At 40.4% G+C, this 20,378-nt stretch overlaps 1 protein-coding gene across 37 annotated transcripts in view; it reads left to right on the forward strand.

The window, feature by feature from the left end:
• The window catches only part of LOC137133958 (protocadherin alpha-C2-like), a 165,334-nt gene that overhangs the window by 141,726 nt on the left and 3,230 nt on the right, over positions 1–20,378 (forward strand). For 33 of the 37 annotated variants that reach the window (XM_067518170.1, XM_067518181.1, XM_067518174.1 and 30 more), the window contains 2 exons: positions 9,127–9,191; positions 12,427–12,512. In XM_067518170.1, the coding sequence (XP_067374271.1) occupies positions 9,127–9,191; positions 12,427–12,512 (151 nt within the window). Of the gene's footprint in view, positions 1–1,115; positions 5,797–9,126; positions 9,192–12,426; positions 12,513–17,740; positions 17,897–18,002; positions 20,373–20,378 lie in introns of those variants that run through there. The other 4 variants (XR_010915351.1, XR_010915349.1, XR_010915350.1 and 1 more) reach the window with 4 other exon arrangements.

Below are 20,378 nucleotides of genomic sequence, written 5' to 3' on the forward strand. Positions count from 1 at the left end.
ATGGATATGGTTTTGACTATAAAAACACATAACGCACTTAAATGTTAAGCTTCTAAGTGTAGTCAGTATGACCCCTATAGTCTCCTGCAGGCTTCTATCCCCTGCTGTCAGTGTACCTGTAAAGGGCTTAATGTCTGTTTCCTGCCATTTAAAAATCAGAAAACAACAGTTCTGACATTTCAGGCAAAAATTACTTTGTTATGAAATATAATTTGTATTTTTTAAGTGTGTATTTATATATTGTATGTATGTTTTTGTGTGTATTTGTATATGTGTTAATGGAGGAAGTGATGTAAGGAGACCTGATTCATGATAGCCCATCTAGGAGCCATTTCTCTGTGGATCTCTGCTGAAATGTGGCTGACTGAAACTGGGGGGATTCCATGTGGCCCCTTACATTATTAATGAGACTGAGTCTTAGTGAGGAGAATGTTATTAACGTGGTGGACATCTTGCAAAACTTGGAATATTCTGTTACAGAATGAGCATTTTTTTTATCCACTCCCCATCTTCCTCTAAAAATGTTGTTTTTCTATTTTGTTTTATTTTATTCTTTCTGCAAATGACATGGCAGCTCTTGTGTTTTCACTAAAGACCCCAGTAAACCCCTCAGCCAGCCCTCAGCTGAAACAGGGGATGTCTGACAAAGGCGCAGCTGGAGACACTACAGAGTGCAAAGAGTAGGCGGGAGATGATTAGGGACAGGGAAAACATCGAGAGATTGGACGAGTGTTGAGATGACCAAACAGAAAGAAAAAACAACAACAACAAAAAGGTCAGGAAAAGCCAGAGGGTAGTGGGGGTATATTTTTGACAACCTGTTGTGTTTAAGAAAGAAAAAACACCAATTAGAAATCTGTGCTTTTTCATGCCTTTTTCAGGCGACAAGTGGTTATGACTTTATCTGCAGAACCTTTGAGAAAAGAAATAATCCACACCTCAGTGACATGCAATTAAAGCAGGAACAGATGTGCGTATTTTAAATAGGTGTTGGAGATCTGTGACATATCAAATACTTCGGAAGGGTAGAGGGAGAAACAGAGGGGAACGGGGGTGGGGGTGGGGGGTGTCGGGGGGGTCTTGTAAAGGTCATGCTGTGTATGTGTATGTGTGGACGAGATAAACGTCGCCTGTTTAAATTTCTGTGTCACTGACAGCCAAGAAGGTTTAAACACCCCATTGGGAAAATCACCTAAATGTCAGTACATGTAGACCCACCTGAGACGGAAATAGCACACAGTTCTTATGGATAATAGTGCAGAGAAAGAGACACAGGGCCAGATGCAGTAAGAAGTTTTGCGGAAGCACTGCACAAATATGCATAAAATCTAATTTGGCATCATTTCGAATACAAATTATTTCTCTAACAACAGTACAACATGTAGTAAAACACCGTTGGGGGGATAAGCTCTCTGACAGATTTACAAAAGCAGTGTGGGGATATTTTAATATGTAGCTAATAATTTCTCTTCCTTCAACGAACATTTGGCTGCTTCACCACCTCCCCCTCGTCGCCTTGGAGTGTAAAGAGACGTTCTGTATCTTCTTATCTACTAGCACCATCCGAGTGACTCACTGTGTTCTCTCCGTCTCCCGGGATGCCAAGCCTTGTCATCGCCGTGGGTAGACCGATCGTGGGTGAGAGTGGCTGATCACCAGGAGAGGGAAAAGATTATGACGCTCGCCTTGGCCCAGTGGCCGGGGTGAAAAAAGAAAGCTCAGGTTGTCACAAGGCCACTTTTTCACAGTGTAGATCTGCACACTGCATTGCGCATTGCAAGACTTCCCTGACAATAATTAGCGTGAGCTCAAACTGAACAATGTCAATAAAAAAAAATCTTAGGTTTTCTCCGTCGTTTGACTGAATTAGTGTTAAGGTTGAGAAGGTCAACCTGAACCCAGCTCTGAAGTATATGTGTGTATTTGTGCGAAAATCATTTAAGAATTGTGCTGCTCTTTGTAAGGGCAAACAGTGATGCTACTGCTTTACAAATATTAGTGCCGGTGCGCAGTTTGTGAGCGCAAAACAATTGTCACCTATTTTAGCAGATGTCATAGGTTGTATGTTTGCCAGATGTGCAAAGGGGTCACATCTGGGGCATTTTATCTGAGGGCCGGTTTGCGTAGTCACCAGTAAAAAATAAATAAATAAATAAAATCATGTCATCACAGGCTTTGTTGTTCACGTGAAAATGAACCTGTAGCGTGAAGGGTTCTGCAGCACCTGCGTCCAATAGTGCAATGCATCGTGAACTGTCTCTGTGGGGCAAAGTGTTACTAGAAAATGTATTCATATTAACAGTCCCCAGTGTCTCAGGCAGAAATGAATGTTCCAGCGCCCAATTTGCAAACAGACACAAGGTGAAACACCTAGATCCACTTTCACCATTAATATGAGTGAAAGAACGAAAACCCCCAACACCGCCACTCAGTTTACCTGTCACCCCCTTGTATTCCCCTGGCGTTTTTCTGTGTGTTTATCTTCTTTCTTGTATGATGAGCCTTATTGAGATTGTGTCGTTCTTTTTCCCCTTACATTTTAAAACATTACATTGTCTTCGTGTGGTATAAAACCAGAATCTCATTTTCCCTTTGACCAGAGGGGCCCTACGTAATTGCCGGTTTGGATCAGTGAGGCAGTGTAATCGCCAGGCTGGTTCATAAATCAGTTTCCCACCGCACAATGAAAAGGGCGGTGGCACTGACAAAAAAGAGGGTAAACGATTGAGCCGATTCTCAGATAATTTCTCAGAAACTAGTGTGCAGATGACATTGGCCACCCCATGACACACGTTAATGTTTGTGGACAGATTCAACTGCAGAGATTTTGTATTTTAGGTTTTTTTATTTTATTAGATGGTGCTCGATCATTTTATTTGAGGTGCTGAAATGCAGCCAACATCGTTTGAGCGAGTGGCTCCCCCTCCTCTTTTGCTCACAGACACATCACCACATAGCAGGGAGAGAGAGAGTGAGAGAGAGCCCAATAGGCAGCATCAGTGAAAGGAGCCAGCCTTGCTTGGAGGATAGAGAAATGTAAAAACATCACACAGACAGACAAAAGAAAACATGGACGAAGGGGGGAAAATGTCCTTAATACAGGCACCAGAGAGAACAGGGTGGTCGTCCTGCACGTAGTTGGACTTATGCACGGACTATTCCCTCGTTTTTAATGAGGCGGGTGGGGACACACAGCAAGCTGAAAAGACGGAAAGATTTCTCCAACCCGTCTGCAAATTCCGCCTGCCTGCGATGGCTGTGACGGCGCGATGCTGTTACAGTGCACAGGAGAATGTGCCTTTTTCTTTGTATGTGGTTATTTTCCTACTCGGTGGCCTTACAAATGCACAAATTCGATACTCCATTCCGGAGGAGCTGGAGAACGGGGCATTGGTCGGTGACATTGTCCGAGATTTGGGTCTGGACCTGAGAAAACTTTCCAACCGACGCATCAGAATCACGTCGGACAGTGGAAGGAGGTATTTCACCATCAATCACAAAACCGGGAAGCTGGTGGTGAGTGACCGCATTGACCGGGAGACAGTTTGTGAATTCAGTGGCACCTGTTCTCGCAACCTAGAGGTGGTATTAGAGAATCCGCTCGAGCAGCACAACGTGGAGGTGGAGATTTTGGACGTGAACGATAACGCGCCACAGTTCCCTCGAGATGAATATCAGCTTGAGGTGTCTGAGTCTGCACTCACTGGCTCGCGGTTCCACATCGAGGGAGCTCAGGATGCAGATGAAGGCTCAAACTCTGTGAAGCAGTACCGACTCAGCCCAAACGACCACCTTACCCTGGACTCCATTAAGCCCTTCTCCAACAATAAGCACATTGAGCTTATTCTCAAAAAGCCCTTTGACCGCGAGCAGATGCCCTCTCATCAGCTCATCCTGACAGCAATGGACGGAGGCACCCCACAGCATACTGGCACTGCCAAAATTAATGTACGTATCCTTGATGCCAATGACAATGTGCCTGCTTTTGACAGCTCCGTGTACAAAGTTAAACTGTCTGAAAACTCTCCTAAGGGTGCACTTGTGATCAAGTTAAACGCAACAGACCCTGATGAGGGCTCAAATGGGGAAGTTTTTTACTCATTCAGCAGTTACACACCAGAGAGAGTCAGACAGATGTTTTCAATGGACACAGACACAGGGGAAATCAGGGTAAAAAACAACATAGATTATGAGGAGACAAACTCATATGAAATGTACATACAGGCAATGGACAAAGGGCCAGCTCCTGTGGCAGTGCACTGTAAGGTAGTGGTAGAAGTTTTGGACATCAATGACAACATTCCTGAGATTGTACTGTCTTCACTCTCCAGCCCTGTACGTGAAGACGCCCGGGCTGACACTGTTGTAGCACTGATAAGTGTGAATGACCGTGATTCTGGACCAAACAAACAAGTAACCCTGGAGATTATTCCTCATTTGCCTTTTAGGATCAAGTCTTTCCGGAACCACTACACCATCGTCACATCTGCTTTCCTGGACAGAGAAACCATCTCATCCTACAATGTCACTGTCACTGCTGTGGATGGTGGAACACCGCCTCTGTCGTCTCAGATGACCTTTAAGGTGGAGGTTGCAGACGTAAATGATAATCCACCTCGTTTTGAACAGACCTCATATACTGTTTATATTACAGAGAACAATGCTCCTGGGGCATCTCTGTGTGTTGTTAAGGCCACAGACGCTGACACAGCAGAAAATGCACGGATCACCTATACGGTTCTCAACGACAACAACCATGGTATCCCTGTAGCCAGCTACGTCAGCATAAAACCCAACACAGGTGAGGCCTATGCCCTGCGAGCCTTTGACTTTGAAAAACTGAGAGAGTTTCACTTTCAGATTAAAGCCCAGGACAATGGTGTGCCTCCCCTCAGCCGTGTGGCCACAGTGTACATTTACATTATGGATCAGAATGACCATGCACCCAGGATTACCTACCCACCTGCCAACGGAAGCCGCATCACTGAGACATTGATGAAAAATGCTGAGGCAGGAGTGTTGGTGAGCAAGGTGGTTGCATGGGATGGTGATGCAGGACAGAATGCTTGGCTGCTCTTTGCCCTGGAGCAGACCAACACAGACCTTGACCTGTTCAAGGTGCATGAGTACACAGGTGAGATCCGCACAACAAGGCGAGTCATTGAGGATAATTCCACCTCCTTCATTTTGACTGTTCTGGTGCGTGACAGCGGCCTCCCGCCACTCTCCTCCACTGCCACAATCCATGTGCATGTGATGGAGCTACCACCTAAGTTGGCCCCTGACCCTAAGCGCATCATAAGGCCCAACAGCCCCCTTATGTTTTCCAATGTCACCCTTTACCTCATCATTGCCCTGAGTGCCACAACGTTTGTGTTTCTGGTCACTGTCTTTGTACTGGCCATTGTGCGTTGCCATGCCTATTGTACACAGCCTGGGTCCTGCTGTCCATGTTGTGTTTCCAAGAAGAATGTGCCAGAGGGGGGTGTTCCAGCAGGGGGTGGAGGGGGTGCAACAAGACCAGCAGGTGGAGGGCAGCCAAACAGCAATGTGGCCCTGCGCCGTGACCTCAAAGTAGAACCACATTACATCGAAGTGCGGGGAAATGGTTCCTTGACCAAAACATACTGTTACAAGACGTGCCTGACTGCTACATCAGGAAGTGACACTTTTATGTTTTACAACACTGGAAGGCCACACAGTGGCACCTGGGGCTCAGGCTATGTCACCAGCCACAGTGGACAGAGCCAGATATTTGTACGCCGTCTCAGTATGCCAGATGCATCTGCCATTCAGGTGTGTGCAAGGTGTGATCTCTGTGTTTTGTTATTTCAGATTGCCTCACAACAGTAAAGGAAACATCTGAGAGTTTATTTCAGTCTTTGCTCTAAGGCGGTGTTCTTGCAGTAGGATTTCAGTTGACATTTTTGTCTATAAAGCCTTTTTTCAGTTCTTCTGGCATATGATGTTTTTAAAATATTTCCTTAGTGTTTTTTTCAGATATATTGTTTTTCTAGTTCAAAGGGGCTCATAAGCATTTCTTAGGCATTTCTATCACTAAACATTGAAACAAAAAAGATTAAAATTTCCTTTGCACTTTTAGGATTCGCTGAGTTCTTAATGTTAGATAGAAAGATGGCATTCTGAAGTGTGGGAATCTTCTTTGGGTCATGATTATTTTAGCAAGTGGGTGGATGCACTTTGATTTGCTGGATGTGGTAGATGGTGTCTTTGTGTGTGTTCCATGCCAATAAAGAGCAATTGTTTGGCAATTCAGGGCTTAAGATATTAAAGTGCATCTATGCACCACACTTCTGCAAAGAGCTGTAATCAAAATATCTTTTCAGAATCATCTCTCCCTTACCCTTTCACTCTATATCTCTCTTTTGCTTTGCTTTTTTCTCTTTTCAAAACAAACTGGTACATTTCAGTAGCTTGTTCACCTATGACCCCACACAGTCACTGTCATTTGTCTGCTGTGGTTTGTGTGCCATAATTCTCAAGTCCAGTAGGTCCAGAGGGTTTTCAGTGGTCATCCTCATAGAAAAGTACAGTGTGGAAAACAGTGCAGCCTCCTCTGGCTACAAGGGCCACCGGTCACATTGCACCAAAATATTCTCTTCTGATCACGTACTTCTCTGGTACTGAACAGTCAGTCAGAGTTTGGGATTTTTTCAGGAAGCCAAGAATGAGACTGTGTCTCAGTTTGATTTAGATTAAAGCTTTATTTCAGTGTATTTTTCCGATTTAAAAGGTTGATAAAAACAGTCTTTTTAAATAATTATTAGTTGTAGTAAAATAACATTGTTTGGAGAAAACTAAGAAAAGGTCATTTCTACATAATCATATTCACCCCAGAGTCTCAAAGTCTGTCTGTGCAATGTAGGAAAGGGACTGGTCAAAATAACTGATTAAAAATGTGAATAAAGATATATTGTTTTATTATTATTTGATGTTCCTTGTTGGTGTACCTTATTAAATGCCAGTCATGTTTGTTCTTGGTATGGAATTAACAGGCAGAAATGTGTTTCACAGTACTGTGTGTGGATTGGCTGACGCTGCGCAGATGAGGCTAGGAATGAAAGGTGATTGGACACAGTGTTGATGGCGGAGGTGTGAGCTCTGTATCCATGCTAGAAGTGTTTCCTCAGAGGGAGAGGCAAGAATGGAGGAAAAGGGCGAGAAAAGCGTTCAGTGCTCAAACCCTAATCTGCCTTTATTCCCTGATTAATAATGTAAAGCCAAAAAAGAAAATGCATACTCTTTCAATTCATACATTTTTTTCCATTTAATTTGCTTTCTCCAAATGATGAAATACAGTAAACTGATGTATCATTATAAGTATATGTTCGTTTTGTTTACATTTACCATAATGTTCTAGTTTGTTACATATGTCGGTACCTAGGAGTGCATGAGGCTTCATGCATGCTTAAGGTCGAGTTGTTGTATGTTATTTCTGGGTTTTTTGGGGGGGCAAGGTAATGCCATATGGAAAAGCAGACCTTAGACCAGTCCCATGCTGCGATAGTTTTGCAAAGCTGCTTATTATCATGGGCTCCAAATTGTTCTTTTTGTCTCAGTCACTATTTAAGGTTGTTTTGAGTGACATCTTTTTAAATTCCTTTTTAAAATCACTCAAAACTCTTGAAGCAGCAAGTGATTGCTTGTGATGGGGAACTGTCTTTAAATATGATCACCCTTTGATCCCAGTGTCTCGGATGCTGCAGCATCTCTGTTGATACTCCGCTCTGTTTGAATGACTAGGACGACAACCAGGCTTCTCTCATTAAGACCAGATATTGGATTTCAAGCGTGATGAATGTCCACTGCAGACTCGCAGAGGTCAATGCAGCTTCAACAGCAAGTGTACATCCGTCATGTTTGAAAGCAAATGGCATTGCATATGGGTCTCTTATGAACTGCTTTGGCAAGCATGGTGAATTTAGAGTCTTCAGACAGATTGTTTTAACTCTATCAGAGATTTACATTGAGTTTGAAAAAAATACAATCTCATCTCAGTGATGTGGTCAGGTTAACAGTCAGTTTTGCTCTACTTTACAGAATTTCAACCAATAAATGAATTTTAGTTCTCTAAGCACATTTATCAGCATTCATGATGTAATATCTTTAAATTTTATTGGCAATAGGAACCTACTAGAAGCATTTTACTGAGGTCTCATATTAGGATGTCACAGATGAATTTCGTCAGTGGCAGACACATAGAGGTCAAGATAATGTGTTTATTTGCATCCCTCTGTTATCATTTACTTGTTTCTAGATGCAGAGCTGAGGGGGTTTATCTGATATCTGCCCTCCTCCTTTCTTCCTCCTCCTGTGACCTTCACAAGAGTGAAATGACCGAGTGTGGTGGATGGAGGGTAAAATGTAGACTGGGTTCTGTATAGTTACCATGGTAAGATGTGGTTGAGGTATTGATCAGAGTAAAGAAAATATAATGGGGAGAAAGGGCTAACATACAGAGGCAGACTTGAGGAAGAGAGGAGGATACTGTGAAATCAGAAATCATCTAGGGTCACTGAAATCAGCTTGATAATTCAGTACTTTTCAGAAATCTGATTTTCACTTGTGATAAAATGTGGAGAGGGATGATGTTAATGTAATCCTTAGACCTATTCTGCATTGAAATGAGTATTATCAGCACAAAAAAGGTGAGTTGATAAAAAAGCAGTTACGCTCATTATATACCGTACCACAATAAGCTAAATCCAGACTAAACCTTAGCATGTAACCTAAGGGCCGCTTTGTCACAACTAAGTTCAGTTGGCTACTGGACTGAAATTTCAATGGCTTTTTTTTCCTTTCTCAAAGTGCATTGAGTGGGAGTAGGGGGAGGATAAGAAAGTGTGGGGGTGGAGGGAGCACCAATGAGCTTGATTTCATTGCTCAGTTCTCTCTAAAGGCAGAGAAAAGCTGTCATTGCTGTGATTGTGTGTGTGTGTGTGTGTATGCACATCCATGCGTGTGATAGGGAGAGAAAGGGGGTTTTGCGTGTTTATGTGTGTGCATGATGCACATGCACTAGCAGATCTCGCCATGACTTATTAATGACAGGGTACTGGCTTTCGCCTGTACTTAAGACTCAATTCCTCTCACTCTCTCTTGCAGCCTAAGGTGCCAAATGCAGACTGGAGATATTCAGCCTCCCTGAGAGCAGGAGGTGTAATGCAGAGGTAAGCATCCTGTTTTTTTAGGTCACTTTGCAATGAGTGTCTTTTCTCACCAATCACTTTCATCATGTTTTGTTGTTACTAAAGACATACACTATTTGCCTATCTTGCAATCTCCAATGTTTAAACAAATGACCAAATCCTGCATCATTCTCAAACAATCATTCTTTATTAAAGCTGGTTACTAACTCAGGCAACTGACTGACAACAATATGATGGTCCCTGGTCCATAGCACAAGTAACAGTGGCTGTGGAAGTCACAGCATATCTACCCTATTCTGTAAAGGAGATTCAATATTCAGTTCAGGCATGTTGTGTATTTATACTGCAAATAACTTAACAATAAAATGGCTCTAATTAAACATTCTCCTTTTTGTTCAAAGGAGTCACTGTCATCCTGCATTGGAAACAATAATTTTACATTCAAAGGAAATGTTCACATAAATGCAAATACCATCCATTTGACTTTTTGACTTTTGGAGCAACTTAGGCAAATGTGGTTTTAATAAAAAGTAGTTATCTGCTTTAAAAGATTAGGACCAAAGTTATTTCACATATCTTCCATCACCCTTTTGGCATATATGTTGTTATATAAATATATCTTGATCTTCAGCTCATGTTAAGTTCTGCTGCGCTGAACTCAATGTTAGTCTGTTGAAATGAAATAAACAACATCATTGTGAGAAGGTTATAGTTTCTTCATATCAAAAGGCTATTGGTTAAACTGGTTAATATCTTCAGAGTCCTAGCATATAGCCAGGTGACCCATTGAGACATGTCTTCAATCATCTTTGCTGCAGCTGTTGCATTGCTGTGAATTCAGTACATGGGAGAAAGGTTGGGTCTTATGCAGATCAAGGTAATTACTATCTTTTTTGATGTTTAATTAGTATTTTACTCTCTTAGTATTCCTGTTAAATATACAATCATGGTCAATTGTGAGGATTCCTCAAATTAATTTCCGTCAGGAAAAATGTAAACTGTAACCCTGAAAATAATTGAATTTGAAGCAAAATAGAATGAAGCAGTCCAGTTGGAATTGGCTCTCTCAATATAAACAGACAGATGGAGAACTGACAGGAGGGAAGGGTACGCAGAAAAGGGGGGTCGGTGATGGATGAAGGGCAGGTAGTCAGGTGGAAAGATGGCCTATAAGGGACAGGGGTATTGCTGCATGGCTACACCTGTGATCATATTACCCATGAGACACGGGGTTATGACCTTCTGTGGGTGCTTTTGAATCAAGGACCATGCTAATGAGGTTGCAATATAATTACAAATACATTTAATAAGCTGGGTTCTGCCAAAGTATCACTGTCTATCTACATATATTTCTCAAACCTACATACATTCTATAGATAAATATAAAATGAGACACTGACTTTGAATAGGAATAGAGCCTCATATACGTTGTTGGTCGTGCAATGCAGTTTTTATGCATTATTTATACGTTATCTGTGTAGATGCAGCTACAGTATGTGATTGATGTATGCCTATGTGCGTTCTGGTGTCTGCATTAGATTAACAAGAGCGCACCATGCGAGCAGCCACTAATGTAACTCAAATTCCCTTGTAATTACAGCAAGGATTAATGAGAGTTAATATGCTCGTTTGAACCCATCTAACATGTTAAATCTTTCTCATGACTCACTACCCCTGATGTTTTGACTCTCCCCCCGTCCCATTACAAAGCCTCACTGAATTTTAGATATTTTTGCACTAACATACATAAGCAGAGCATATAAGAGATTTTGGACCCTGTACAAACTGTTTTTAGGATTTTATGTCTAGCTTAATTTTTTATCACTGTAAGTATGATTTGGTACAATTCAGCCTTAAGAGATTTTTATTAAAAAATATGGTGGACGTACAAACAACGGGAAAGGTCATGACGATGAACTACAACAAACAGCATTACGCAAAACTGTATTATCAATTCAGTGTATCCTATTAATATTTTATCTCTGTATCCTGATTATGCTGGTGCTTAGCAGCACCTAAAATGGTGCCCATCACGAAAGGACTCTTCACAGAACCAGTTTGTGTGTATTGAGATAGAGTTGCAGTCACCTTTTATTTGTCTTTAACACTGATAAGGCTGGTACTTTTATTTTTAGTTTGTTAAAGTGCTGTCTGCTCCCAAAGACCTTTGGAGACCGAAAACATCTTGCTTTTAGAGAGTAAAGTAATGAGTGATAACTCAGATGATCAGAAAAAAATATCAGCTCACATGGACCTCAGTAAAAGTTGTACTTCTAGACAGAACAGAGGGTAAAACATGAACAGGTAGAATAAAGTGGGACCACAGCTGGAGGAGCTTTACAGAGAAAAAAGACTAATACAAACACACATATACCTTCCTAATTCTGTTTTAAATTACAAGTCATTAGTTTGTAATATAAAAAATAGGAAAGCATATGTGTGTTTTTGTATTTGGCTTTTTTCTTAATAAAAAAATTATCTAAACAAATTAAAATCATACTAATCTGCCACTACCACAGAGGGTAACACATTGAAGGTAACCATTAGAAATACGTTCATCGTATCTGTAACTGTATGGAGTTGAATGCCTGGTTCATTGCTAGGGGTAATGTTTCATGGCTGCTACAGTATATTGTGTTATTTAGTGAATTGACCTATAAAGGATGTGCTCTACTCCTTGCCTACATATCACAGATCATGACATTTTTACTGATAAATGCGTTTCACCTTGATCTTCATGACTAAAATGTCATTGTGGTGACTGGACAAATAGTCATTTACTTTTAAAGATAAGGAAGTGCCAGAGAGCAGTGTTTTGTAGCAGCAATATTGTTTTTGTTGCTGAGTGCTGCAGAGAGTCCGGGGTGTTCAGTAGAATGGATGTGCTGAAATCCCACAGAGAGGGTGTGAAAATGTAAGAACCAACCATCTGTAATCCCTAATCCAGAGATTGACAGAAAAATGTAGGGTAAATATTTTAATTCTTATCTGAATTTTGTTTTTCTGGGATTGTGGTTGCTTTGCATCACACATAGTACTAAGCTTTGGATTCATAATCATATATATTATAATACACATCTAGAGACATAAGATTTATGGGAGGTATCAACTCAGCAAAATACAAAAGAATGTACACTATATGTGCCTTCTCGTGTGGATTTTATTTGACACAACATACTAAACGTATATGTATATAGGAAAAACCTTTACTTGTCTAATATGTGTATGTGTGTGTTTTTTTTTTTTTTTATTCTAGCTCAGTGCACATGGAGGAGTCCTCAGTGATGCAAGGTGCCCAGGGGGTCCTGGTCCAGAACTGGCCCACTGTATCCAGCGCAGCTGGTAAGAATAAGTCAAAATATCAGTGTCTTAAACAAAATTAACAAAGGATCGCAAAAAAGTAACATGTGCTTTTCACACATCAAGCTGGCCTAGCCTCAATGACTTAAAGGAGTGATAAACATATGTGATTTAGATAAATGGATGTGCGTGAAACCCATCCCATGACACAGAACTTGACAGATCTTATACAAATAACTGTAGATTTCTCAAGGGCCTATCAAACTGCAAGAGAGTATTTAAATTAGCAAAGGTCATAGTTAAAGATTTTCTCCTGACTAAAATAACTATATTGCTTCCTATTTACATACATAATGGAGTCACAACATTAAACACCTATGAGCAAACTGCAGTTCACTACAACACATCACTAACTACAACCTCAGTGCTAAAGCACATAACTGAACTGAACTTAACATGTATGGTTGACAGAACAGTTGTGTTGGCTGTCATTAGTCTGTACAGGAATAACTAATGACTACGAGTGTATTGGTGCATTACTACAGACAGTGGGCAGTTAAATGCTGGATGGTTTGTTGTCTTTTAAACACCTTAAGCCATCAGGCATCAGGCAAAAAAGCCAGTTTGTAAGTTTGCACATTTGAGTCAAATTCAAAGCTTTGTTCTAATAGAAATTCCAATGATAATTATTGGCAGCACTTATGAGATAAGCAGCTGCAGGCAAGTGATGCACATGGAAGTGTCAAGATACTGTAGCTTGTTGCTTGATAACCATTAAGTCTATATTTAACAGTTTACACCTTTTAGCAGCATTGTTATTGTCAGCCATGCAGGAATATTCAAAGGGTTCAACAGACATGCAGTGTTTCCGCCTAACTCATAAAGACTGGAGTGTTATACATATTATTTAATTGATTATGACAGGAAGGGGTCACACTCACTTTATTTAGAAATGACAAAAGGACCAAGCATGTTTGCCCTTTTTCAAGGCATAAACACAAAGACAGTGGAGCTCAGACAAAGCAGACACAGAGGCTTGTTAGAAAGCAGTGCTGGAAAATTTGTATCAACAGGAACATTGGAGCAAAACAAAACTGAATGACAGAACCCTCAATGCTATATGACATTTCACAAACATTGTAATATGAATGTCATGGCATATGATGCCATATCCCCTACCCCTTACACAAATCTATGGCTGAAGATGGACTGTTTGCACTGTGTCAGTGGTCTGTGTGCATTGAGGAGAACTCAGTTGTTGCTTCTTGATTTTCCCCATGATGACAAGCATGTGGGGTCAAAAATTGTTTGTATTGAAATAAAGAAATTATCATCCTGGTAGTGAAGAAAAAAAACAAGGAGATAGGTGAGACAATGAGCAGACGTACGTGCAATGAGCAGGCTAGAGGACAAGGACAACAGTGCAGGGGAGTTTAGATAAAGAGGTGATTTGTTGTAATCAAGAATGTAAAGTTGGCCTGGAATGGTGTGTTTTATAGACAGGAGGCGGTGGGCTGGGCAGGTAGACAAACTACCCACCACTACTGTTTCTCCCTCTCCACACACACACAACCTCCTCCGCTCTCTGCCATCAATTTCTTGCCTTGGCAGGGGACTTACAGCCTGCAGGCACTTCAAAACATGAGGGATAGAAAAAGATGGATGGATGGATGGAAACACAGAGAGAGAATTGACCAGGCAGCAGTGACTTTCCAGGGCGGGTCAGCAGTAACAAGCTCAGCTGGTCAGGATTTAAGGTGGCGTAATTAAGCTGTGGCAGTTCGAGAACAGCATGTGTAGAAACTAACATTGCTTTCCCTCAGGGTCAACTGCCCCTTTGTCTCACTGGTAGCCAGGTTAAGAATAGAAATAGTAGCTGGGGGCTACATTTGTTTCAATTCAAACGTTAGTTTTGGTTTAAGGATAATTGTGGGTTAAAACTGTCTGATAATATATACAGAGTTTATTTAAAGAGCTGGAGAGTAAAATTGAGGAAGACTTTGGTTTTAACTTTCATGTTAATTCTGTTTATCTCAGAAATAAGAGAATTGGAGATATTTATTCAACAAGGCCTATCACATCACTGTTAGTCAGAGACTGTGCTATTTATAACTAAATTGTCTTGTTTGCTAGGGAGGCTTTGGTCCTTAGGTGGAAAGCAAGAGACAATGGGAGTATACAAGTATGAGTGTCATACCTACAGGGTGCTGTTTTACTTGTTTTTTCCCTTTAATGTAAGACGTGTAGGTATAGCAGACAACACCCCTGTTTCTTCCCCTCTGATTTTGAGCATGCAGATTAGTTTGTTGTTATCAGTTTTTATGTGTGAGTGTGTGTATAGCGTATTTTGTGTGTTCTGTTTTCATATGTACTTGCCTGTGTGTGTGCTTGGCTGTGCTTCTGAGTGTGTTTTGGCTGTCTGATTTGTGTGCCACTCCTGCTGTGACAGATGGAGCACAGCCCACGCCCAGATTAACAGACCCACATTAATGAAATCAGGGTTCTGGGTGACGTCTAACTCTCTATCCCTATGTGTTCCTCACGCCCTCAATCTCTTCCTCATCAGTCTCTCTCCCTTTCTGTCTCTCTCTAATTCACAGCTTTGTCTCTAAACCAAGACCACAGTGAGCAAACTGTGCAGAGTTTCAACCGGGAGAGATTAGATGAGAGATGAGCAAAGATATACAGGAGGGAGATGGGTGGGTGACAAAGGGACGGATTAAAAACAAACGAGCAATAAAGGGTAAGGTGGATATGAAAGTAGAGAAGCAATGGACATAAATTGCTTCAGAGGGACTGACAGTGAGTAAATCCGAATGACATCCCTGTAGCAACGTCTGCACAGGAAAGAGAAGAAGCTGCTGTTGCTAGGGGAGAATAGTTAGACTAGATGGAAAAAGAGAGCTTACACCATTATTCTCCGTCAGCATAAGCACCATCACCATGACTCCTTCACTGGAGGATGTAGTTTCCACAGCAACCATTCATGGCCCCTAATACTGGCAGGAGGGGGAGGGGGTTATATAGAGAGAAGTGCAAACATATGGTGTGGGACAAAAGGTACAGAAGGAGGGGGAGGAAAGAGGGAACGGAAAAAAGCTGACTGAGGCATTAGGTGAAGGACGAGCTAAAAAAAGGATTGTAGAGATTTAAAGGAGGGAGGGATATGTTCAGAAAGCAAAAGTTGCATGTAAGAGGTTTAAAGGAAGGTACAGAGCAGAGAAGTGTGTAACAGAACAAGAGTGACCTACATTCAGTGGGGCGGTGGTGTACTGCAGAGGTAGATGTAGGTTTACTGTTTTTAGTGAATCCCCAGATCACACACTGACATGCATACAGGTTGAAGATCAGAGTTGAAGGCAAAAGCTTATTGACTCTGAGACTGTATGAACTTTTTTGTAGCATCAATTTATATTTTAAAGTCCCTTCAGGAAAGAGGTGAATTTAGAGAAGATTGCAGTGTTTGTTTCTTTGGTGTGCATTTAAAACCTGAAGCTGTACGTAAATAAGCAACAAAGGAAGACTGTTTATTAAATTCTGCATGTCATATTTCATGGCTGCAGTCTTTTTGGCACATCAGAAAGCAAAGGTAAGACAGAAGCTGTCAGTGACATTTCAATGTTTCTGAGTCCTTCCCTCCCATCTGTTTCCCACTCTCCAGTTATTTGCTTTCCTGTATTGTCACTCTGTTTTTTTTTCCCATCCTGCACTCTTAAAATATCTTGCCAACTCTCTCCTTCATTCTCTCCCAGGAGAATAAATCAATGTCTCCCTCTGCAAAGCACCTACATATACTGACATTTATTGTACGCACACAGATAAACAGATAACGCTCCAAACTCCTACACATACACTAACATTATGTGTTATTTTTATTGTGGTAAGTCCTGTCACTTGGGATTGCTTGTGTCCACCATCTGCCACATGGTCCAGCTGGGAGCAGAGGAATAGGTACTTATCTGGCCATGAAACCCACAACAGGCACATGTACATTGTGCACTCAAGTTTGCATATAAAGACAAACGAACTGCAACCAGCCATAATTTTTGTACTTGTACCAATGACAGTTATTTCTTATTTTTATATGATTTACTTATTTGCTGATTAGAGAAAATATGGTAATTTATGCAAGCACCCAAATGTATTCTTCACTTCACCACCCATGCACAGCATTGGAAACACAGACACATGAATAAGAATTAGGTTCTGAGTAGACAGCAAAATCATATTTTGTTTTCATCAAAATGTACATATTCTGCACAGCACACTAGCAGACACGGTTGCTGTTGAGAGAAGGGTGTGGTCACAGCTGACTGTCTGCTATCAAAACAATTGCAGATTTCTTCACCACTGCAGCATGGAAAAAAAAGAATCACATCTTCAGGGTCTTTCAAATCCATTTTTCACTCCACCCACCCTCTGTTTTTTGGGCGAGCATATCTGCATCTGTGCACTTCCTGGCCTCTCTTCTTCCTCCTCAGCTCGTTATGTAATGCTGCGCTCCACTGCGCTTCTGTCCAACTGGCCGATGGTAGGGTGAGACAAGTGGATGAATAAAATAGACATGGAAAAACAGAGCTTGGGTGATTTTAAGTGGCTGTGAAAACCTTGGGCGACACAAGGAGAGTGGAGAGACTATTACTTGCAGATATGCTGGACTGAAAACTCCAGGGGAAGATCTGGAAGACTGTATTGTGTATAGTGGCTTTTGTTACTAGCATTTCCAATACAGTGGGCTTGAAATGTAAAAGTTAAGGGCAACAGTCTTTTTATAAACCATTTTCGTCTCTAATGTGCCTAACAGTTATCACTGATGAACAAGCTGTTAAATACCCAATCACATTAATGTTACCATAAACATTGATAGGCATGATTAAGACTGTTGTCAATAACTGGGAGTGGCAGCTGATGACCAACCAAGTTTTCATGCTATATTAGATTAAAGGTCAGAGGTAATGAGAGATAAAAAGTAGGGAGTTAGTGGCAGGGAAAATAGAAGGAGGGAGCGATCGTTGTGTGGAAATGAGTGTTGGTGAGATGAGTCTTATTAATCTGAAAAAATGCATAAAAAGACAAAGTAGTAATAGAAACATTTTTAAAACCATTATTTTTTATTTTAGTAATTTTTAATTAATTGATTAATTGAATTGATTGATTATGATGTGATATGAATCTGAAAACCGATATTTGCTTTTGATTTGCACCAGTGTTACAAAGCCAGCCATGCCACATTGTTTGTTTTCTGTCTTTTCTTTCTTTTCTTCTTTTAGGACACTGACCCTTTTAAGACAGTCACCCTGCCCTGCCTTACCCTTTTCCATGTGTCTGCTTTCTTCATGACTCATCACTCTCCAGGTTTTGTTTATGAATAGAAGTTTTTATGGGGGCACTGGTGTCTCATCAAGCTCCCACATTGAGATAGACAGGTAATTTCTTTGAGGCAAGTGAGTGGACACTTTAGAAACAAAGCATGGCCAAAACTTAAATTCTCATTTAGTGCTTTTCCCCCTACTTGTCTGCCTTGCTTTTTAGATTATAGAATCAGAGTCATATTTCTGCTAGAGGAGTCACATGAGGACATATCAACTGTGTGGAATGACTTTGGCCTTGTAAATGAATGTGACTTTTGCTGTCTCCGTGTCTTCATGTGGAAGAAGCAGTGACTGGATCTAGCCTGTCCTAAGTCTCTTTTGTCAAATTCTGTCTTCTCTCTGCAGCTGTGTTGTCAGGCAGTTTAGGCCTGAGAGGGGATTTTTGGGGGGAATAGTGATGTGAATCAATTCAAATGCATGACCCACTGACTTCTTGTGATCCCAATGTGTAATTCTTCTGACTTATTCAAGGAAATTAAGCATGTTAAAAATTAAAATTTACAATATTGGTCTCCAGCTAATGAGTACTTCTGATGTGGGATAATTTGCTGAATGTCTTTTATTAAATGCTTAGTCTACACAATGTAATAAAATCCCAATTTCCTAAAGCTCAATATAACCACTTCAAATAGTTAGCTGTCTAAACAGCAATCCAAAACCAAACATTTGTCATGTACAGTTTTTATAAAAAAGACATAAAATGCAATTCTTTACATTCCAGTGTTGCATGTATAGTTTGTGTTTTAAAAATGACTTAAAAATCATTAAAAAATAGTTGCAAAATACAATTTCATTTGATCAGCCATGTTTGTTTTCATTTTTACACTCTACGCAGTTTCTGTGCAGCAGTGCGTGTCTATGTGACTGATTAGGATTAAATCCCATACAGGAAATATCACGTTTGCTATGGGTTTATTCCATAAAACTCACTGAGAGGTAATATTTGAAAATAGTAAAATATGGAGTGGGAAGCAAATAACAAGAGGAGGGAGCAAATTATTTCTAGTTAGTTATGACTGAATTTGTTTTGATTCGTTTGAACTCTTTAATCAATATAGCAAAGAAATTAAATATTGTATCTGTCAAATGCCAACTTAACTGCATGTTGTTACAAAACATGTTGTGACTTGCTGCTTCTCATTGAGAATTTTAGTGTATACTTTATGTCTGTACCTCACCCAGTTTATTATCATTTCCATCTCACATCTAACACTGCATGATGACATCTCATTTTGTAGACATCCAACTTGACCACAAAGAGCTGGCTGAATAATAAAAGGTTAAGATAAAATTGGAAGCTGGTATTTCCTGCCTTGGTACTGCATTGGGTTAGACTTCTTCTTGCAGACACTATTACTTCTGGTTGGATGGAGATCTGCTGAAATAATCTCCTGTTTGAAAAGAGCTCTGAAAGAAATAAGAGAAATAAAAGGAATATGTGAGGCAAGTGTGGCAAATGGGTCATTACTGTGAGGAAAGAACCAATTTGTCGGGACGATTTGCTGTTAAGACTGTTACTTTTAATATTTATTGCTGATAGACATCAATAGCATGTTACATAGTCACAAATTGATGCAAAGGTGTGATCACTCCTTTAATATGGTCTGATTTGTTATGGAAATACAACCTACAAGCTGCTAGTGACTCAATAATGACACGTTGGCTTGGAGGCAGTTTTGCTTACAGAATAACCGTGGTTTATGCACATGCTGAATGTTGTTGGTCTGCAGTTTTGAATGGTTTATTTGCCTGTGCCATTGATGTCCAAAAATGTTGACGTATGGGGATTGTTAAAAATTTCTTTTAATTTAGAATATTAAAAGTTATAACAAATTTTATATCCAGTATGAATAAAATGTTGCTTTTTTTGCTAAACAGACTTAAATTCTAATGAAATACCACAATTTTACTGTATGACCTTTCTCAGCCTTTAACATAATGATGAAGGGTTTAATGTTCCATCGAGCAGTGCCATGGATGTTAGCTTTAGCCGAGAGGGAGCTTTTGATTCATTGACCACTTAGCAGCCTCTTCTCTGAAACCTCCCATCAAGTCCCACCACCTCCTGCCTTTTATAGAGTGTCATGGCTGTTCATACTTTATTATTGAACAATTAGACTTTTATGTATAGTAGCTGCTTTGGAGATCACAGTGATCAGAGATCGTTGCAGTAAGCGTTTTGACACAGCTTGCCTGATTTGTGTATATAAAAGCAAGGGCCGCATTTGCACTTTGCCTTTCATTTAATTTGCTGCTGATAATTTTACGATCAGTCACAAAAATGTCCCCCTACAGGCGTAGTTCAGGTTAAGGGAAGAAATTAAAATATTGTAATATTGAATAGATGTATTTACTAATTACAAAAACACTTTTTTCAGTTATACTTAAAAGGTTAATCAGTTAATAAAAAGCATGGAAAACAGTGTTAGCAAATTTGAGTTTTTTCAAATTAGGATTTGTTGGTTAACAAGTAATAATTTGTTTGAGGCTAAAAAATGGCAAAGAATAACCTATCACCCATCTGGCTTTGTTTCTT

The sequence above is a fragment of the Channa argus genome, chromosome 10, assembly GCF_033026475.1.
Source record: "Channa argus isolate prfri chromosome 10, Channa argus male v1.0, whole genome shotgun sequence".
Taxonomy (NCBI): domain Eukaryota; kingdom Metazoa; phylum Chordata; class Actinopteri; order Anabantiformes; family Channidae; genus Channa; species Channa argus.